The following is a 20,703-nucleotide window of genomic DNA, read 5'->3' on the forward strand; positions in this document are numbered from 1 at the left end:
GTTAATAAAAAAATAAAAAAAAAAGATCGTAGACCCATATATATTTTATGGGAAATGACAAATAGGAAAACATTTTCTTTAAAGAAATAAATAATATCAGCAATGTGCCACAAACCCCTCATGTTAAATATTTTTAAAACGCAATTGAAAACCGAATTGGTGGTAGTGTACTTTCTACATATAGGCTATAAGGGAACTCGTTTAGATGCTGAGAGCCTGAAAGTTGCCATTCATACTGATCAATTTTGAACAAACCAGGCTGACTCAAACGTCTCATTCTGATGTCACTCGGTTTAAACCCAAATGTATCTGGAGAGACTTGTCTAAAATCTCAGTTTGTATTTAACAAAAAACTTAACTATCAAAACAATTATAAAAGTTGGTGTATTATAATTCAGTGCAAACGTGTTGTTTGGTTTCCTATGGTTATATTTGCTTGTCACCAAGAAAACCAAATAATAATATAGTAATAATAAGTAATAGAAATATCTGCAGCCCTACATGAGAAATACAGGATGCTACAATTGCTCGCAAGTCACCTGTGGTGATATTTTCATTTTGCATTTGAAGAAAGGAATGGTAAATAATTAGTAGATAAGACAAAAACAGATTATAAACATTGCGAAAATGAAAATAAAAATTATGCCATACACCACAGCCAACTTGAGCGGCAAGCATTTTGTTAGCCTATTCAGTAATTTTTTATTCTGAAAAATGAGCTAAGCCCTGCATACATGATTATATTTGCACACTAGAGTATTCACGAGAGTCTCCTCAGTAAAAAGAAAACATTTGAAAAACTGGAAAATTTGCATTAGGCATTATTCAACTTTAACCATTTTGCATAAGTCTCATCTCTTTCTCATGGATTCAATTTTGTGAGACATTTCCTTTCGTGAGATTCGTGTGCCATCTCATCCCATTCAAAAATTGCCCCCCCCCCCCCCCCCCCTCCAAAAAAAAAATTTGTCCTATTTGTTTGTTTTTTTTTAAATATATATAATCATAGGTCTGGTCACCTATAATTGTATTACATAGGTCGCGCCTGACTAACAGGAGGCTAACATGTTTTGCCGCCATCCTTCTGTTGCAGATACTCGAAGTCTTCCAAGGTATAGTCTCTCGGAGACACCGTATTACGTGCGCTTCAAAATCGTTGCGTTCTCTTCATTCACCATTGAATGACACCAAATTCTATACTATGTCACTTTCAGGATACATCCAAACTCAGAGACTCCAGCACTCCCCTCGTGTGCCTTGAATGGGGTCCTAACGTGTCCAGCAGTAAACTGGCTGCGCTGAGTGACTTTAGGACCCAGAGAGACATACCCACAGAAACTGTGAACTTCCTTGTTTTTTCACCTCAGTTCCTTGATGTGAATAGTGCAAGAGAGAAGTGCAGCAGTGACAGCAGGCCTTGGTGTCCCAACATATCGGGCCTGTGGATCGGTGTCCTGACATGAAAGGTGGGTGACCTGAGGCTTTTATGTACAGAGAAGGCACAGTGATGGAGCAGCAGCAGGCCTGCATAGTGAGGAACTTACTGTCCCAATTGAAGATACACGACAATGAGAACAAGGAGTTTCTGGTAAGTCCGGTTTTACTCTGCACTCCAATGCAGCCTATAAGCAAATATGTATGTGAAAGACAGTTTTCTGAAGGCACCAGAAGAGGAGTAGAGAAGTTGTCAAACTCTTATATTAAAAACACCACTGCTGTCCTCATCATGTGCATTCAATGACAAAACATGAATGGAAGAAAGAGCACCGAGGTTTGGGTTTTCAGGAACACAGATGTATAATTGTCTTTTCCTGACAAATTTCTGGCCACATTAGGCAACATGGAATTTTCATCAGTGGAAGTTGGAGGGTTGAGATGAGCAAAACGCGACAGGCCCTGATTGCTGTGAATGCACGGCGAGCTCTTTAAATCTTCAAAAAAAAATATCCAAGGCAGTCACACTCCTGGTGAGAAACATAGTCGATGGTAGGAAAACATGAAGGCAACTCATCCGGTAACTAAGCATAACAAAACCTCAAGTCTGTCTATGTGTTCCGCCACCACCTACAACTCTTCTAAAGCTAATCCGTGTGTTTAATTTACCTCAAATGCTTAGTTACATACCAGCGGTGAGGTACTTTAAATGATAGAGTGAATGACATGAAAAGGTCAAAAGTGGCAACACGATGACAATGAAGCATCTGCAGAGAATGAAACAGAGAAGGAGCGCAGAAATGTACAGAATTTGATCAAACATATTGTAGACAGATGATCGTTGCCAAGTTGCTGCCATGGCAACAAGTCACATGCCGGGGGAGAAAGATGCCACTGCTTGCTGTCATGCTGCCATGCCAGTTCCTTTTCAACAAATGCAATTTCATTTGCAAATTCTGCAAACCTATCAGAAGCTATCTTTATGAATGTTGGTGGATTTCCGGAGGTACAATGCAAGCAGAAGTCCTCTCAGTTTGGACATGCTTGTTTAGTAGTAAAATGAGTCACTGATTCTGATCACGTGCGAGTGATTCATATCCTTTTTGTCTACAATTTTGTGATTCCACCACATATGGAAAAAATACTGCACCAACAGTTTGCTGAAGTTAGAAATGTCACCATTTTGTGTTTTTCCAGAGGTTGAGAAACCTGTCAATTAAATACCGTGATGACAAGACCTACCCCTGCAAATCGGCAGAAACCGAGGAAAACATCAAGAAGAACAGATACAAGGACATACTTCCATGTAAATTTCATTCAAGGAAAATATGTAAATAACAACAGACAATGAAATAATTCAAATTCTTACAAGTCAAAGTTTAAAACTGAGTTTTACCATGTTGACTTTAGAGCAGTCAAAATGATTCAACAATTAATCTTTGATCAAATTGATCGACTAATATTTTCAGAGCCGCTTTTTTTCCCTAAAATTGTCCAAATCCTTGGATTTCACTTGTTTACATTTCTGAAGTCGTTCGTGAATTGTGCAGATTGTGTTTAATCAAAGTATTTATTTATTTTCGCCTGATTTTGTTGTTCGTAACATCCGTTTTAGTTGACCACAGCAGAGTGAAGCTGACGTTGACCACCTCTGCAGATGATACTGACTACATCAATGCCAATTTCATCAAGGTAAACAAAATGTCAGATTGGTGAGTTCATATTATATATACTTAGTAATAATGAGACCTCGGCTGTGTAATGTGTGCAGGGAGTAACGGGCGCCAAGGCTTACGTTGCGACGCAGGGTCCAGTACATCACACGGTGCTCGACTTCTTGAGGATGCTGTGGGAGTATGACATAAAGGTACCAGTCAATTATTGTCATCTGCAGACATATTAATATACTTCATTGATTAGCACCTTTACCTCGTCAACCGCATCTGCCAGTACTCGTTTTACGAGTTTGCGTATGTGACGTTTGCAATCTGAGTTGTGACTGGTTCCTTAATTCTTGAGCAACTGTCATGATGGATAAAAACAAGTGGATGTTACTGCTTGATTCATATTCCACACAATATGAATTGGATTTTTATTTTATTTTTTTTTGTTTTGGGGCACTTATTATTGCAAATAATGTTTTTGTGTGACTAGCAAGGTATATTTTATGATAGAATAGCTAACCTTTTCTCACAAACACAACACAACGCAGTAGCTAACAACTGGAACTGACAGGCTCGCTAATGACTGACTATTTACCAACAGCCAAAACTAGCATATTTCTCTGTGGAGGTAATAATCACAACAATAGAAGGGACGGCAACAAAAGCACATACTGTACATGCATTAATTCTGATCTCCACCATTGCAAAAGTCTTTGTTTTTCCTTTTTGATTTTGCTTTCTTTAGGTTATAATAATGGCGTGTCGAGAATTTGAGATGGGAAAGGTAAAAGAAAAATACGATTTTCAATGGTTTCAACGTTGTCCTCGTTTTTTTGTTGCTTACTCCAAAAATTTTGGTTCTTTCCAGAAAAAGTGTGAACGTTATTGGCCACATAAGGAAGAGAAGTCATTTGTATGTGGGCCCTTCAAAATGGACTGTGTAAGTATTCTTACTCTGATTAATGTGACCGGTTTCCTCAAATCTTTTCTTTTTTCACCCAAAAAAGGTGACGAGAAAAACATAAGGTGCTGTTGTTTTTGTTGTTTTTAACAGGATTGTGAGGAACACAAAGGCGCTTATCTGACAAGGACATTGAGATTAACATATCATAATGTAAGTGATGGTGCACAGTTATCATAAACACAAGATGTTTCATGCTTATAATCCATGTTGTGGTTTGTACTACAGTATTTTCTATATCATAGTTTATGTTGCCGTGTCCGTGTCTTCAATTTTTCTCTAGTGTCATCACACATTGAAACAGTTGCATTATATAAACTGGCCAGACCATGGGGTGCCAGATTTTATTCCTTCCATTTTGGACATGTTGGAGGAGATGCGTACCTTTCAGCCCCATGATGACATCCCCATCTGCATCCACTGCAGGTCAGCTAGAACAACAGTATCTTCGATTAATGTTACTATTCAGATGTGTGAGGCCTATGATGTAATACAGTTCTACAATTTTGGTTCACTTCTTTTTATTGTATTCAGCTAGATGAGGTGGTGGAATTAGCTGATCTTTTTTTTTCAGATGACTAAATAATGTGGTGTGTTTCTTGAAAATTCTACCAGTGCTGTATTCCAATAGAAAATGTTCTTTTTTTTTTTTTTTTTTAAGATAATCATGCTAAACTGATACTGATCATTGTGTGTCAAAAAAAGTAGTAGTTTAACTATTTATCACTGTTGTATTAGTTGTTGGGGATTAAGAGTGTGTTGTTTAATGCTGACAGCGGTCTGCAATATTCCGGTCCTGTCATTTTAGCTGCATGAGTGTTTTGAACTACTCTATTGGAAAATTCAAATGCATACCTGTTTGTGCATTACAGAATGACAGGAGACGCTAACTATAACGACAAAAATAGCATTGCAAAATAATACATCTCTGTGTTAATCAAAATAAACATTATTTTGACTTTCGGCATAATGATTTGAATTGAGACAAGGTGCTCATATCGTTGAGGTTGGTGTGTGAAGTTCTAAGCGTACAAAGCATGCCCTTTCTCAGTTTCAAATGTAAAGACCCTCCTATTTCTTAGACAGGAAACCAACAGCCTAATGTGCTTCCCCTCAGGTTTTGCACACATTGACATTCTTTAAAGCCCACATGAATAGTTTGCACAGGTTATTGGTAATGAAAGTACTGTAAATTGTATCATACTTGCAACTATTCAGACAAATTTGAGAAAGAGCAGTAAAAGTCTTTACGGTGATTACATCATTTTAGAAGACCCAATTTTAAAGGCAGCCTATTTTAACACAATTTCTGATTTGTTTGTTTGTATGTATGTGTGCATGTGTGTCATATACACTAAAGTTTGATATTTTTATGGTGACCTTGAGTGTCCTGAAAGGCCCCTATAAATAAAATGTAATATCATCCATCCATCCATCCGTCCGTCTGTCCATCCATCCGTCCATCCATTTTTTACAGCTTTATTCCGGGGTTGGGTCGCAAGAGCAAAAACTTGAGAAGGGAAGCTCATACTTCTCTTTCCACGGCCACTTCGTCCAGTTCCCAGGCCAGCCGAGAGACATAGTCTCTCCAGCGTGTCCTGGGTCATCCCCGGGTCCGAGTATCAACTTCCTGATGGACTCCCTCTCCCGCAGCCCCGAATAGACGTTACTGGGGAGGCTGAGGAGTTTAATCCCTCTGTAGTTGAAACACAGCCTCTTGTCTCCCTTCTTAAAAAGTGGGAGCACAACCCCAGTCTACCCATCCAGGGGCACCGTTATCTACACGATGTTGTTGAGGTGTGTCAACCAGGACAGCCCTCCAACATCCAGAGCGTTTAGGAAGTCCGGGTGGATCTCATCTGCCTCTGGGACCTTGTCACCAAGGAGGTTTTGACCACCTCGTCAGTTCGCCAGAGATGGAAGAGCCCACCTCTGGGTTTCCAGACTCCGCTTCCTCAAAAAAGGATGTGTCAGTGGAATTAAGGATGTCTTCAAAGTATTCTGCCCACTGACTCACGATGTCCTGAGTTGAGGTCAGCAGTGACCCATTCTACACTGTACACCGTGATAATGGTGCATGCTGCCCCCTTCTGACATGTCTGCTGGTGGATCAGAATTTCTTCCAAGTCGCCCAGGAGTCATTTTCCATGGCCTCGCCAAATTTCTCCCACACTTGAGTTTTTGCCCGTCGGTACCCGTAAGTTGTACCAAGCATCTTATAGCCACTACTCTGATCAGCTGCCTCAACAATGGAGGCGCAAAACATGGTCCACCCAGACACACCCGGGAAGTAGGAGAAATTCTGCTGGAGGTGGGAGTTGAAACTCCTTCTGACAAAGGATTATTATTATTAGTAGTAGTTGCAGTAGTAGTAGCAGTAGTAGTTTTGGTATTTGGACATGGCTGGACATACAGTATCAGGTGCAAGCAAGACAGTGGCACAACCTTCATTCTGTTGTTTATAATCTGGTTTGAGTTCATTCAACATTAAAAAGACCACGGAAATAAAGGAGGCATACCGGACGCAGGAATGAGTAAAAACCATGGAAAACTCACACACTATAAATGAAACATTATTTACTCTATTTTATTTATCAAATATATTTCAAGATATGTTGAGTATGACTCAAGCAAAAAAAAAAACACTCTTTTTTTTTTTTTTTTTTCCAATCAATCTCAGGTGATGGACATTTTGCCTCTTGCTGGCGACTGATAATGATACTGAATAATAGTAGCTCAAGACCCAGGTGATAACCAATCATGGCTCAGCTTGAAATGTCACAAAACCTAACTCAGAAAGAATGACCAACTCAGAAAGCAAGTGAGCCGTGATTGGGTTGTACCCGAGCAACTGGGATGTCGGTTTCACACGACAAAATGAAACATAACACTACATTAATCAGAATGCCCTGCTTAGACTAGTGGGAATGCGTAGAACATAGTATTGTAAAGTAAATGTTTGTGGCGCCTTCCCCTTTAACATCCTCATGGCTGCTGTTGTTTCAGTGCTGGATGTGGTAGAACCGGAGTACTTTGTGTTATTGATTATACTTGGAACCTCCTCAAGAAAGGGGTAAGAAATGTCTTTTTGCTTTATTTAATCACAAAAGACTAGAATTGCAATCAACTTATTGTTTGCTTGGTATTTTTTAGATGATGACTCCCAATTTTAATATATGCGACTTAGTTCACACCATGAGAACCCAAAGGCCATCTGTGGTTCAAACCAAGGTAGAGTCCATATTAGTTTTTCATCTTCATTAGCATCTATCAAACATGCTTTAATACATTCATATTCCTTATGTTTCTCAACTTTAGGAACAGTATGAGTTAGTGTATAGTATCGTCGGTTTACTGTTTGAGAGATACTTGCAGACTGCGGATGAACAAAGCAGCAAAAATGAGGTGATCAACAAGAAAAAACGCAACCTCAATGGAGATAACGTAAAAAAAAAAAAAAGTTGGATTTCATGACTTGTTTTCTCTCATCAAACAACCAAGGTAACAAGGGCAGCACCAATGAAGGAGCAAGATGTTGGGAGTCAAGAGCTACAACGCCATAGCTTCTGTGATGAAGAAATGAACAACATAGAGCAGAAAGAGACAATGGGGCCATCTGATCCAGAAGGCCTCCTTTTAGATAGAAATAATCTCCTGGACCAACCACAACCACCAACTTCCCATCAGGAAGGACATGGAACTTCACCAAAAGGAGTCCACACGGGACAAGAAGTGACTACAGTGGAGGACATACAGCAGAGGGATGACATGCCATCACCAAGCCCTCCATCCTCACCTACTCCAACAACTGCCATCTGTCTGATGGTGGAGGACCCTTACTTTGACACACCCCTGTTTGACAACACAGAACCTTTGAGCAAGCGGTGGACAGTTGGTTCAATCTTCAGTAGTCCTTCGTCGTTTCTGAATGACCACGCATTGCAGTTTAACTCAGGTGAATGTTCTATCAAGTCCGACGCCTATTCTCATCGGAAGCGAGTGCACGCTACAAAGATTTACAACAATACATTGCATCTCTACTGCTTAGGGGATGTCCAAACATTTTGCAAATAGGACCAGGTTTGACTGAGGTGAAAATGGGGCCTAAATGTGCCCAACTTTCTTTTTTTTTTCCCCATAGAACACCCATTCATACAAACCAGCAAACCAGTTCGCCTTTCATATTTGACTTCTTTTATTTATATTTCAAGATTCTTAAACATGCCTTTAGGGTTCATTTGAAACATGACATGTCACTGGCTACTAAATGTTCATTGAACTTCTAGATTTGAAAACAAGTAAATAAGTTATTATTCAATTAGACCGTTTTTCATTATGGACAGCAGGAGGTGCTGCAGGTGCTACATTTGTCCGTAGCTATAACAAACATGGCCACCTCCGGAGAAGTGCCACCCACCATGTAATATGATTTAACGATAACTAGAACTATGGTTATATTTAAAACGTACTGTTTGTCATTAAGAACACATTCATTTGCAAGTTTTTGACATTTACAATCATTTAATTTATTCTTTTTGAATGTAAATTGTTCTAAATCTTACATACAGTCCCTTTAAGGGACATGTCATGGTGTTGGACAGAGAGCTGCTGCCTTCTTGTGGGTGAATGTGAAATTGCATTTAGCATGGCTTTTATACATTGGTCAACAGAGCTATGGTCCAGACATTAATTTTATGACAGCGGCCGCGGGCCGGATAAAATTTGACCACGGGCCACATTTGGCTCCAAAATGGCAGGGATTATTCTCCCACCATAGCAGTATTGTTTTGTAGTGATATATGATTTAACAGTCACAGACTCACTTTCTGTCCTCTACTATAGAAAGCAAGATCCAACAGACAAACACAAACATGCCCCACAAAAAAAATCAATACGTTTATGCGACACTGTTGATGTTACCTCCGTCAACAAATTTTGTTGTAGTAACATGCATTTTCCCCCTAACAGGAGCTCAAACCAATGTAGACATACCTCCACCTCTCCCCGTACGAACCCCTGAATCCTATCAACTTGCTGATGACATAGGTTGGTATCAGCTAGCCAAACATCCCCATTCAGATTTCCATCCATAGTCCATTGTGCCTTGAGAAAGCTGACCTGATTAGCTTAAAGGCATACCTGTTTTTGTGTTATGTTCTGGCGATGTCTTCAGAACCCTCAGGCTCCTCAGAAAGACCAAGTGTCACTATTCCACCAAGCGCGGTTGCTGAGACTGTGGGTAAGATATTGAATCATCTTGTGAAAGTTATGCAATTGAGAGACAACACATTATCTCAAATTAACACCATTGTGTTCATCCCTAGAGAGTCCAGTTCTGCCTGTACCATCGCTTCCAGAGAGAACGCCAGAATCATATGAGTTGGCTTTTCAACAAGGTGTCTTTTCAAACTATCACAAATTGTCATCTTTTGAACAGATAAAATAACTTTGAGCTAGTATACATTGGCCAGCTACAGCAGTTTACCAGTAAGAACGTACAAAGCTCCGTACAAACCGCCGGTCTGCAACCCGGTACTGGTCTGTGGCTCAACTAGTAGCGGGCTGCATGGGCCGCACCTGAAATAATCAGCTATTTCCATTATATGTATTATCCAAGTCTGAAAGTTATTTTATTTTGAAAAACCTTTTATTTTGAGATCTAGTTGAATATTCTTGGATTTGTTTCGGTCACTTGAGCGCCAAAATTTCACTCGTAAATAATCTACGTGATTAAGAAAAAGATGTCTTAGGGACAGGCAAAAGTCCCAGTCAAGAGACATTTGACGAGCCTACAACTTCAAAGAAAGTGAAAGATTTTAACAAGAAATAGCAAGACACCAGTATTTTCGAGATTCCCATTACTTGACGTTGATGGTGAGTTCAAATTTTATGTGCACGTTGTATTCGTCATTTGACACGTAAAAACACCCCCCCCAACAAAAAAACAAACAAACAAAAAAAATCTGGTACCCCTGCTGGACATGATTTAATATATCAAATACAATAACTGCCTCTAAATTACATTTGTAAAAAGACATGAATTTATGATGATGGTTGTATGGTCTGCTGCTGTCAAGCGCTGTACTGTTGTTGCATTTGATATCATATTACAAGTTGCCATAATGTTGTGGCTGGGGTTTGAATTCAATAATGAAATCCTCACGTGCCACGCAGTTCCTGCCGCCAGTCAGCCAGAGGTCACACCAGCCGCAATTCTGAACACAATTGGGACGTCGTCAGAGTGGTCCGGTACTTCAAAGCTGGTCGGCGATTCATTTGAACAAGAAACAAAGCCATGGGTAAGAAGTAAGGTGAGTGTAACTAATCTTGCCATCTTAACTCGAATCATCCTTAACATATTGCGCTTTTTTGCAGAGTCTCAAAGCAAGAAAGACTTTCACAGGTAAGACTGCCCTTAGGTCAGTAAAAGTAAAAATATTATAATGATAAATAACAATTTATGATTCATTCATGACTCACAGCCAATCTTTTGTGTAGTCCAGCGCTTTTCAACATTTTTTGGGGTTAAGGCAGACATTTTTTCCGGGATGCTGCCTGTTGGGGAATAATAGTTATTAAATGATTAAAAAAAAAATAGGGAAATGGGAACATTTCCCATGACACACTTTACTATCCCGCCGAACACTACTGTGCCGTGTTCGGCACAGTGTTTGAAAAGCACTAGTTTACCCGTAGCCCATACTTCACCCAAATTCAGCCGATTTAAAAGGTGAACAAAACGGATTGATAACCATGACATCAATGATGAACAAAAATCAGATAATATATGCAATAAAGTGCAAAACTGCATATATAATTTATCATCCCTGTGTGTAAAGCCATCCCTTATTAATTAGTAATGAAGAGAACTCCAATGATTAGATCACAAACCGAACTGCTTTTAAAAAGCTAATCCATAAAATGATTCATCACATTTGATACAATCCATTATTTCCCATTACGAGGGTAATCTGTAATAAGCAGTTTTTAAAAAAAAATTTTTTTATCATTGTTCATTGTGCAGAGCCACTGACTTCTTCACGGCTGTCACTCACATCCCCAGTTGCTGAGGGAGGAAGTGGTGAGTAGCTTCAGCTTTGAAAGGAGCTGCACGTCAAAAACCCAGTCATTATGCACACATTTAGAAACACCTCCATAAGGTTTTTTTGTCACGCTGCAGCACAAGTTGGATGTTGCAATGCGTACCAAAAGGCCTCGCTTGCCGATCGTGGGACATCAACATTTGGAGACAAATCAGAAAAAAAAGATGAGAAATGCCCATCCTGCAAAAAGGTATAACATATATTCACCAAAAACTAAAAGAAAATGTCCATACAACACATGCATGATGGTTCACTGGATGCTTTGTATCTTTCAGAGTCTGAAATTGTTCAGAAACAAGCAGAGAAGTGAGTAAATTCAAATTTTTACCCTATTAATACAACTACACAACACACGCAGATACACGAGTCGAGCAATTAAATGTTTTGACCAATTGGTTGTGAAGTTTTTCACCATCTTCTCCAAACGTTGTAAAGAAATACAATTTACTTGGTTAAAATCTTGGGAGTTAGCCCCTGTGGAGTAGTTATTGTAACTTGGGTGATATATATACTTGGTGTGTGTGTGTGTGTGGCTATTATTCTATATTAATGAATTAGTATACTGTATTCCGTTTGTTTGTTTGTTTGTTTTTAGTAAAGCCAGGGACTCCAGGACTGCTGCCGTCATCTCCAAAAGGAGTCGTAGCCTCACTGTTTCAATTTGGTAATCCATCAACTCATCACCATTACGCCGCCATCTTCTATCATTTCTACCTGTTTGGTCCATTTCCGAGTAAAATCTTTTATGTTTTATTCTCTTTTCCACAGGGTTCGGGAACAGGTTAGGGAAGCCAAAAGGACCCAGGAGTTATCCACAAAGCTGGTTCTAAAAATATGTTTTTCCTCCATCAAAAGAAGGCCTTCCTGAGTTCTCTCATTAACGGTTGCTTAGAGCCATCTAGTGGACATTGACTGATTTACTTCTCCAACGTTTTATCTGAAAACGAACAGATTACTCATCATCAGGGATTTTGTTTTTCATTCTTTTTATGTCAATCTTCAGGAATTCATTCGTTTTTTGAATCACGCCAAAAAAAAAAAAATCTGTTAATATTTGATCATGTCTGTGTCAATTTATAAGGTACGTTAAAACCGTATTTGAAAACATCACCTCATTCATTTGTACAAGTTTGAATTGAAGTTTTGTGAATGATCTAAATGAACTTTTTTTTTTTTTTTTTAATTATTGTTTATGTTGACATTAACATAAGTACGAGGCCGCGCCACTTTGCTTCTCGTACAAAGCCAACTGAAGAAACTCCTGGGAAAAGCACTCCATCTGAGCCGGACCGAGGCAGGCCAGCTCATCGGCGAAGGCGTGCAGAACTGACGCGCCCCCGTTGGCTTGCCTTTCCTCGTGCGTAAAGGGACCATACGAGACAGTCTGGAGGAAGGACCTGCGGATGTATCGGTCTTGGTGTGATAGAAAGCGGGCTGGAGGATGGAGGTCATCTTTGGCAGGCTGGCAATGATGTTTTTGCTTCAAGCTGCCACACGAGGCCAAATCAAAATCATTGTCTCATTTCTCCTAGCTTTTTGTAGCTGAACTCCTCCTCCGCGTGGCGTTTCGTCTTTTTCTTCTTCCCGATGTAGTCCTCCAGCGTCAGAGATGACATATTCACTTTGTGGGAAGTGGACTCTGCTCAGACCACAAAAGGCTCAAGGCAAGCGACATAAGTGACCACGTACTGAACTAGGGGTGGGCAATTCCGGTCCTCGAGGGCAGCCATCGTGTATGTTTTACTTGTTTCCCTGTCACCTGATGGATGATGGGGTCTGATGTACGATGCAAGTCTCAAACATGCAGGATAGCAGCCTTTGATTAAAGGAATTGGCCACCCCAGCTATACATTTCCCTACAATGTCATTGGCCATGATGACACCACGCAGCTCCTTCTGGAAAGACGAGGACGTACAAAAGCAAACACTGGAGGAAAACTTTATTGAAAGTTTTGCAAACTTGTGTGACGCATAAGAGACACACAGCCATGAATGTAAATGCAATGCTTCACTCCGCCGCTATCAAAGCGAGTTTGACCGTCCCGGATGTGCTGATTGTGTAAGCGTTAAAAAGAGGCCTTTCCCTATCTCGGGTCCCAATCACGTTGAAGCCATATGTCCACCGCCTTCCTACTGAATAGATTCAATTTAGAAAGTGGCTGTTGCCACGACCATCCTCGCTTTCTTGCGCGTGCATGTTAATTAATCGAGATAAACAGGAAGAAATATTCGGACAGAACAAAAAAACAAATGGTCCATAATCAACATATCACAAAACTTCAACATGTCCACAAAACTTCAGCATCTCCCCAAAATAAAATCAAATGAGATAAAATACAAAACAAAGTACACCAACTCCAAACATGCACATATTATTCACATTCATGTAAATGAATGCAAATACTGATTTTACTGAACTAAATAATATGCTGCAATTGTGACTGATTATGCTCCCAATAATGCTCACTTGCACAGGTTTCATCCTTTGCCCATCCAGTATTTTCAGTTTCGTAGCTCACTTGAAAACGTTCATTTTCATATCTTCTTTGTCGCATTTGCGCAAGTTTGCCACATAATATTTTGGTATTGCAATTTCCTGTGAAATGACCATGCATCTTGTTCTACCTTAAAAAAAAGGAATCTAATTTTATACTTAAAAAAAAGTTTCATCTTATTTTAAAGTATAAAAGCTATACGGTTTGTAACTAGCTTCAAAGAGTAGCAATCGTCCAGTTGTTAGTTTTGTGGAAAAAGCCATATGGTTCCTTACAGATGAAAACTTTGTAAATGTTAAAAAAAATAAAAAAATAAAAAAATGACAGTCTTTCTTTGTTATTCTGTCTTGATCTCGACAGGTGAAATAAGTAACCTGCTCATATACACATAAGACTCAATAAACATGCCCAAAATGCTTACCTGTACTGTTCTTGACATCTGCGCGTCCCAAATTCGCAAATGTGTTTTCTTTCTTAATCTTTACCCTCAAGTTACTGAGCCCCATTGAAGATTTGCGCTCAGAATGTTTGGGAAGCGTACACGTCAATAGCAGGTACTCGGGTTTCTTCTGCGGCTCAATAGGATTAAGAGGAGGAGGAGGAGGAGACAGATTCTTTTTGGTGAAATTCTGGCTGCGGGGATGATGATGCTGACGATGGCTGCAATGGAGATGTACACCCGTGAAGTAGTGTTGAGGATGGTGCGATGGTGTCGCAGCAGATGGCGTCTGTTGATACAAAGCATCAGGGGAGAAGCAGCGTTTTTTCTTGTGCTGCCTGCGTGCGGCCACTCACGCTCGCATGTCTGAACAGCTGACGTCATGGAGCGAGCTAGCCCCCTTCCCCCGCTCACTCCCCGCCCCATCCAGGAACCCGTTTATAACGGGTAGACTGAACAATAATAAAGAAAGCAATTGATTCTACCTACGAATGCATTTTGCGTTTCGGAAAGGATTCAGTCACAAATAGCAAAAAATATTTGCTTCGTTGTATAAATTGTGTGAGCAAGATGAGTGAAAAAAAAAATACGATTTTATGAGCAAGACCAAATAATGTCACGCCCGAATGTTTTCTGCCACCTGTCTTAAATGGCCAACAAACACTTTGCTTTTGTTTATTCAGTAAACCTTTATTTATCAGTGCATGATCAGAATGCAATATTTATTTTCACCAATTTTATAATTATTTTCATGTCAGTTCCCTTAAAAAAATAATGAAGCAATTTACATATGATAGTTTTTTTTCTTTGCACGAAGGCAAAGATTTATACAGTTGCTGTACAATTTAAAAACATTTACAACTAAGTGTGATGTTAAAACTATATATTTTTTTATACACGTTTTAGCGATACAAGGCCACAGTCTCATACATGGTAATGGAACGCAAGTACAGGGGTCGATCATATCAACAACAGAAAAGGACAAAAACATGTGACGCAGCAGAGATTCTTCTGTACATCCTTCAACAGGCGGTCCGACGTGTCACATGGCAACAAGCGTGTAAGAACATGTGTGCCAGCCACCAGACAAGACAGGGCTCAAGAGCAAAAACATCAGTGCAGGTTTAAATTCCACCCAATTATGTCCATAGAGAGGTTATTTTAGGAACATTGGCCAATAGAATAAAGTTCCTCTGATAAACATTGTTATTTTGCTCACTCGGTCGAACTATTCTCAGAATTGTTGACGCAGAGGACCACAACACATTTACATGTTACTGAAATATATCATGTCCCTGATTCTGTGATTGTAAACATATATGAAGGAAAACCGAAAAAAAGAATTGTGTATACCTATATAATTAACAGTTGTGTGATTTCTCAAAAATTGGATAAACAAAACTTGTTTTGAATTTGAGACACGATGATGAGAGTAATTTAGTGGCATATTAAATATGGGGTGAACAAAGAAATCTTAAATCTTGTGGCGGCCATATATAACAATATAAAAGCATTTTTAAGAATTCTGAAGCCAGAGGCCTCACTTTTTACAATCAAGTTCAGTTAATTCATCTCAAATCTGTGTCAGTATACTGTAAACACTTTTGACAAAAAAAAAAAAATGCTCAGCTCCAGTATATTAAGTCGATGCTACAGCGACATGGAAAAGTTCGCAAACCACACAATAGCCACATGACCTCAAATACAGAGCTGCTTAGAGGACCTATACAGACCACACAGAGACAGAAATAGAACGAGTAGCTTGTGCAGTCCTTACAGTTGTAAAGGTTCTCAACCTATCCATCAGCAATTTTGACACCGCACTTGCCCTTTGTGTGTTCGGAGGCATCACACTGTACCAATCGATCCTTTGTGAGCATTGCCGCCCTAGCGAGTATCGATTCTCCCAAAGCCTTATTTTCATTTTAAACTGTGACGGCTGTCTACACATTCTCATCCTACCTTTATGACCTGACAAGCGAAATGACTTAGCATGTCTACTTACAGTTATAATTTCAATAAGTTACATTTTATCAACACAAGTGAAACAAACACACATAGATAAGCACAAGTGTCTGGTCTGTTGTGTGTCAAAACTCCACAAAATGTTGTGAACACGTTGATAGGATCACGAGCGTCTCAAAAGTGTATGAAAGCTGTCATCTCCTTTTTCCATTGAGTCTTGTAAAAAAAACAAACAAAAACAAAAAAAAACACCTAATGACCCATCCGACACCAGGAATATATCATCGGGCACAAGAATGTGGGTGGATCCTTCACAGTGACAAAATCAGGTCCTTCATTCAAGTCTCACAGTGAATGGGGAAATATGAGTGTTTCCTTCAAACTGCAATCACTAATGAGCGGTAAAAAAAAAAAAAAAATCAAAATCAATTTCATTTTACATGCTCGCTCAGCCTTTCCAAACTGAGCCAGGCGTAAAAAGTGAAGAGAATGTATGGGCCCTGACTGACTGTACGCTGTCTATGTTGTGTCCAACTGAGGCTGGATTTTACTGGGACTGGGAACCTTCCACGGACCCGGTGTAATGGGAGGCTTCTTGCTGGAGGCGCTCCCATTGCAGCCGTGGTCCTGGATGCTACTGCTGGACCCCTTGGTGTCCTTTCGACCCACATCTTCAGGCAACCTGTGGGAGCGACTCTCCTTCTCTTTTGTACTCCTGCGACCCGGCGTATCGCCCCCTGATCCTGACCTCTCCCTGTGCACGTGCGACTTTTGCGGCACAGTCTCTTGTTCCCCCTTTTTGCCCCTCTTGTGGCGATCACCTTCTGTTGCTCCCATCTCCTGCCAATGAGCTGCACCCTCATCCTTGTACTTTCGCCCTTCCCCGGCCGGTCGCTGGCCCGTCGGGCGGCGGGGGCTTTGGGGGCCGTCCTGGTTCTTTGAAGGCACAGCTGCGTCATGTTCCCTGTTTCTGGAGTTCTTCTTAGGGCTGGAGGAGCGGTGGTCCCTCTTCCTGCTCACGTCCTCTGAGGATCCCCGCTCGGTTTTTCTTGGGTTGTGGGAAATATCGGCACGGTCGGCCCCGATTTCAGTATTTCTTGAGGGACTGGTAGCCTTGGTGTCGCTCCGGCTGGTTTTCTTAGTGTGGGTGCCGGGACTGGTGGTACGTTTATGCTGTCCTCTCGATCGGTTAGCTTGACGTGCGTGTTCTCTCCCTATGTCAGGCAAGAACTCATCAGGGAGCGTTATCGGGGGTGAGGATGGGGACATGTCCGAGGTAGAGATGGAGACTGAGGATGGAGAGGCTGGAGATGATAACTGCCCGTCAGCTGCAGAGTGTTTGGGCAAGCTTGAGGTTGGAACGGTTATGTTGTCATTTGAACCTGCAAAAAAAACGTGCAAAGTAAGATCATTTGTGAGCGGAAACTCCAACTCATCCTTTACAGGGGAATTTTACACATTCAAAAATGTCACGCATCAGGGTTGCAATACTTTCATGATTTAAAAAAAAAAGTGCTTTGCTTTTTGAAGGACGCCCATATTTAGCTTAGCAAACGCTAACAACACGACCCACAGGCTGCTAAGGTCATCGCAGTTTTGCACCTGAGCCACAAAGCGGAGAGAAAAGAAATAGCTAATGTGATTAAGTTCCTGGAGCAACAACTCATGAAATTTCCTCCTTTTGTGGCAAGAGGATGCCAGTGAACACACACAGATTCTTTTCCCACTTACTAATCAATGTTAACTTTTTTTCTGATGTGGCCATTGGCCAATAGGGCTCTAAGTTCCAGCTCTTTAACAACTATGGACACTCATCCGATTTGAGTAAGCTATTTAAACTCATTAAATCCCAAAGATATGCTTTTATATATACAGTATATATACAGTATATACAGTATATATATATATATATATATATATATATATATACTGTATATACAGTATATATACAGTATATACAGTATATATATATATATATATATATATATATATATACTGTATATATTGTATATACTGTATATATATATATATATATATATATATATATATATATATATATATATATATATATATATATATATACTGTATATATTGTATATACTGTATATACATATATATATATATATATATATATACTGTATATACAGTATATATACAGTATATACAGTATATATATATATATATATATATATATATATATATATATATATATATATATATATATATATATATATATACTGTATATATTGTATATACTGTATATACTGTATATATATATATATATATATATATATATATATATATATATATATATATATATATATATATATATATACTGTATATATATATATATATATATATATATATATATATATATATATATATATATATATATATATATATATATATATATATTTTTTTTTTTAGAGTCCAGACATTTCATTTCAGCTACTTAGATTTTTGGGGGGGCTGAAAAAGAGCCTTAAAAACGGCTGGTGCAAAATCTATCAACTAATCAACTCCTTTAGCACATCAAGTAGCCGAGTACTTTAGGTACTAAAGGAAAGAATATTTTAGTATAATAAAGTAAAGAATACTTTAGTACCTAAAATTATCATTAACTTAAGTACAGAACTAAAGTAATTGACTGCTTTAGAAGTTAATCACCTCAACTATTTGATTACTTTAGTACTTATTACCTTAGGAATTGATTACTTCAGTGCTTATGACTTGAATTAATTTTGTCAGATAATGAGTACTTTAGTTGATTTCTTTAGCAGTTATTGCTTTAGTGCCTATTACCTAGGTGATTCATCCCTTTAGTACTTCTCATCTAAAGTATTCAATCACTTTAAGATATATAAATAACGTCATTTTAGCAAAGTAAATTTCGACAAACACTTGTAAACACAATTGAAAAAAAGAAATAAGTACCGGTACCTGGGTTTGAAGAAAACAAACAAACAAAAAAGTAAAAATATGTCTTTGGGGTTCAATGTGTTAAAGAAATTCTAAACATTTAGGCAAATTTCAGAAGTAAAAGGTTAGTATTTTGTCAGTCAATTTGACAAGTAAATTATTTTTCACAATCAATCAACACCTTTGGAAACACATTTTGACACCTGAAATACTGTACTGTATTACCTGTAGTTGACAAAAGATCAGGAGCGTTGCATCAAAGTTGAAGTTACGCGTAAGGCCTGAGGGTGTCGTAGTTTGGCAAAAAACAAACAAACTTGTACTTTTAAGCAGAAGATGCATATTGAATATACTGTACATACTGCAAAACCTATGTTGTTTTTGCACACTCTCTAATTTGCTGTTTTGATTCAACTCAAAGATAATCAGGATGAAGCATTACAGAAATTTGAAGAGATTTCCTAGTGAGGGACTAAAATTCTAAAAAAATGGACAATTTTAAATAAGTCTCAGTTTAAAATGATTAATCAATGATAAAAAATGATGAATTTGATAATGCTTTTGATAAAGCTTTGTAGTCAATTAATCTTTGCAGCTTGAGTTGAGTTTATTAGTGGTGAAAACCGTTTGAAATTGTAATCGTCCAGAATGACTGACAAAAAAATAAATGAATGCAAATCAAGATTTTTTTTTCCTTTTAGCCTTATTGCCCAAGCCCTACTAAAAGAGCATGTTTCTGACAATGCAGAGGTCTCGATGTAAAACAAAATCCTAAAATCTCTGTGTTCAGTGGCAACCACCAAAAATAACTTCTAACCCCTGCAGGTCTGTTTGTTCTTTTAGGACTCACTGCTTTGATTTAGCCATCCAAGTAAAGAGCCTGATTAGGCGTGATGTCAAAGGCGACTGCTCTATAAATTTGATGGTGGGTGAGGGAAAAGGACAGAGAACAACAGTGAAATCTGGCAGCAGATGGATCACTTGGGAAGGAGGAGAGGAGCGCAATGTTTTACCGCGGTTATTTAGGGACAGACCAAGAAAAGCAGTGAGGCCTTTAGTGTTGCTCTGGTTTCATGTAGAAGCACAGGGTGGAAGAAGAGCTCAGACCTATAGGAGGAAGAGACAAATAGAAACAGACAGACAGCCGTGCCAATGGGGAAAAAAAAGACAGAGAGGCAAGTCAGATATAGGCGCATGAGAGAGCTTGCAAGCTCAAGATATGAGCGGCGAGAGAGAAATCTTGCAACACATGCAAGACAAGAAGAAGCAGCGGCAGCATGTGGTCAATATTCAAACAATAGCAATCTACTACTGTATGTGCACGGCTTGGCATCACTCACTGTGGTCGGGAACCAAACCCTGGCCTGGTCGGAGCAACAGATGAACTTTGCTGCCTCCCGCTTGGATTAACTCGATGGCCCGAGTGTGCGTGATGCCTTGGGTGGCCTCGCCGTTGATCTCAACTATCTGATCGCCGACCTGCAAAGCGGTTTCAAGCGTGGAAAGTTTTTTGTCATGACAGAACTTAGAGCGCATGTTGCCTTCAGTTTGATCCAAATTGCAAATACTCACATGTATCCTCCCATCTTTAAGTGCAGGCCCGTCCTCAGCCAGGCGCAGGATGAACAAGCCCATGTTGTATTCTTTACCTCCCCTCAGACTGAAGCCAAAACCCTTCTGGCTTCGATCCAGCTCCACCACAAAACAGTCCTTTTTGCAAAAA

At 39.3% G+C, this 20,703-nt stretch overlaps 2 protein-coding genes and 1 long non-coding RNA gene across 9 annotated transcripts in view; 1 reads left to right on the top strand and 2 right to left on the bottom strand.

Annotated features, from left to right (window-relative positions):
* Window positions 1-993: 993 nt before the first annotated feature.
* LOC148427704 (uncharacterized) lies at window positions 994-14,470 on the bottom strand. Of its 2 annotated transcripts, XR_015864915.1 has the most exons (7): window positions 14,079-14,470; window positions 10,223-10,319; window positions 9,199-9,292; window positions 4,444-4,490; window positions 3,364-3,456; window positions 3,230-3,280; window positions 994-1,964 (listed from the first exon to the last, which is right to left on the bottom strand). It is a non-coding gene; the product is annotated as an uncharacterized LOC148427704 (long non-coding RNA). The 2 variants fall into 2 exon arrangements; XR_015864914.1 differs by having other exon boundaries at window positions 994-3,280.
* On the top strand, window positions 1,092-12,741 carry LOC148427705 (uncharacterized). Of its 2 annotated transcripts, none has more exons than XM_088409070.1 (23): window positions 1,092-1,112; window positions 1,215-1,588; window positions 2,632-2,740; window positions 3,050-3,126; window positions 3,206-3,301; window positions 3,844-3,882; window positions 3,967-4,038; window positions 4,153-4,212; window positions 4,343-4,485; window positions 7,066-7,132; window positions 7,213-7,290; window positions 7,378-7,464; window positions 7,561-8,014; window positions 9,028-9,105; window positions 9,233-9,298; window positions 9,384-9,455; window positions 10,234-10,370; window positions 10,435-10,462; window positions 11,084-11,140; window positions 11,240-11,352; window positions 11,438-11,468; window positions 11,758-11,826; window positions 11,931-12,741. In XM_088409070.1, the coding sequence occupies exons 2-23, from the start codon at window positions 1,487-1,489 to the stop codon at window positions 11,990-11,992; spliced, it is 2,097 nt and encodes a 698-aa protein (XP_088265196.1). In that variant the 5' UTR covers window positions 1,092-1,112; window positions 1,215-1,486; the 3' UTR covers window positions 11,993-12,741. The 2 variants fall into 2 exon arrangements, with proteins under 2 accessions (XP_088265196.1, XP_088265197.1); XM_088409071.1 differs by having other exon boundaries at window positions 10,234-10,358.
* Window positions 14,471-16,084: 1,614 nt separating the features above from the next.
* Window positions 16,085-20,703, bottom strand: part of magi3a (membrane associated guanylate kinase, WW and PDZ domain containing 3a) — an 83,591-nt gene continuing 78,972 nt past the window's right edge. For 2 of the 5 annotated variants that reach the window (XM_088408834.1, XM_088408832.1), the window contains 4 exons: window positions 20,553-20,690; window positions 20,321-20,459; window positions 20,015-20,087; window positions 17,300-17,443 (listed from right to left, as the gene is read on the bottom strand). In XM_088408834.1, the coding sequence (XP_088264960.1) occupies window positions 20,035-20,087; window positions 20,321-20,459; window positions 20,553-20,690 (330 nt within the window). In that variant the 3' untranslated portion in view covers window positions 17,300-17,443; window positions 20,015-20,034. Of the gene's footprint in view, window positions 17,444-19,993; window positions 20,088-20,320; window positions 20,460-20,552; window positions 20,691-20,703 lie in introns of all 5 variants that reach the window. The other 3 variants (XM_088408831.1, XM_088408830.1, XM_088408833.1) reach the window with 2 other exon arrangements.

The sequence above is a fragment of the Hippichthys cyanospilos genome, chromosome 2 (genome assembly GCF_059441005.1).
Source record: "Hippichthys cyanospilos isolate Australia breed blue-spotted pipefish chromosome 2, RoL_Hcya_1.0, whole genome shotgun sequence".
NCBI classification, from domain to species: domain Eukaryota; kingdom Metazoa; phylum Chordata; class Actinopteri; order Syngnathiformes; family Syngnathidae; genus Hippichthys; species Hippichthys cyanospilos.

What these genes read in the sequence shown, in the direction of transcription:
- LOC148427705 (XM_088409070.1), top strand. Translation starts at nt 1,487, where the DNA reads ATGTACAGAGAAGGCACAGTGATGGAGCAGCAGCAGGCCTGCATAGTG. An exon ending in TGAGTTGGCTTTTCAACAAG is followed by an intron (nt 9,456 to 10,233) that starts GTGTCTTTTCAA and finishes CGTGCCACGCAG; the next exon opens with TTCCTGCCGCCAGTCAGCCA. An exon ending in AATGCCCATCCTGCAAAAAG is followed by an intron (nt 11,353 to 11,437) that starts GTATAACATATA and finishes TGTATCTTTCAG; the next exon opens with AGTCTGAAATTGTTCAGAAA.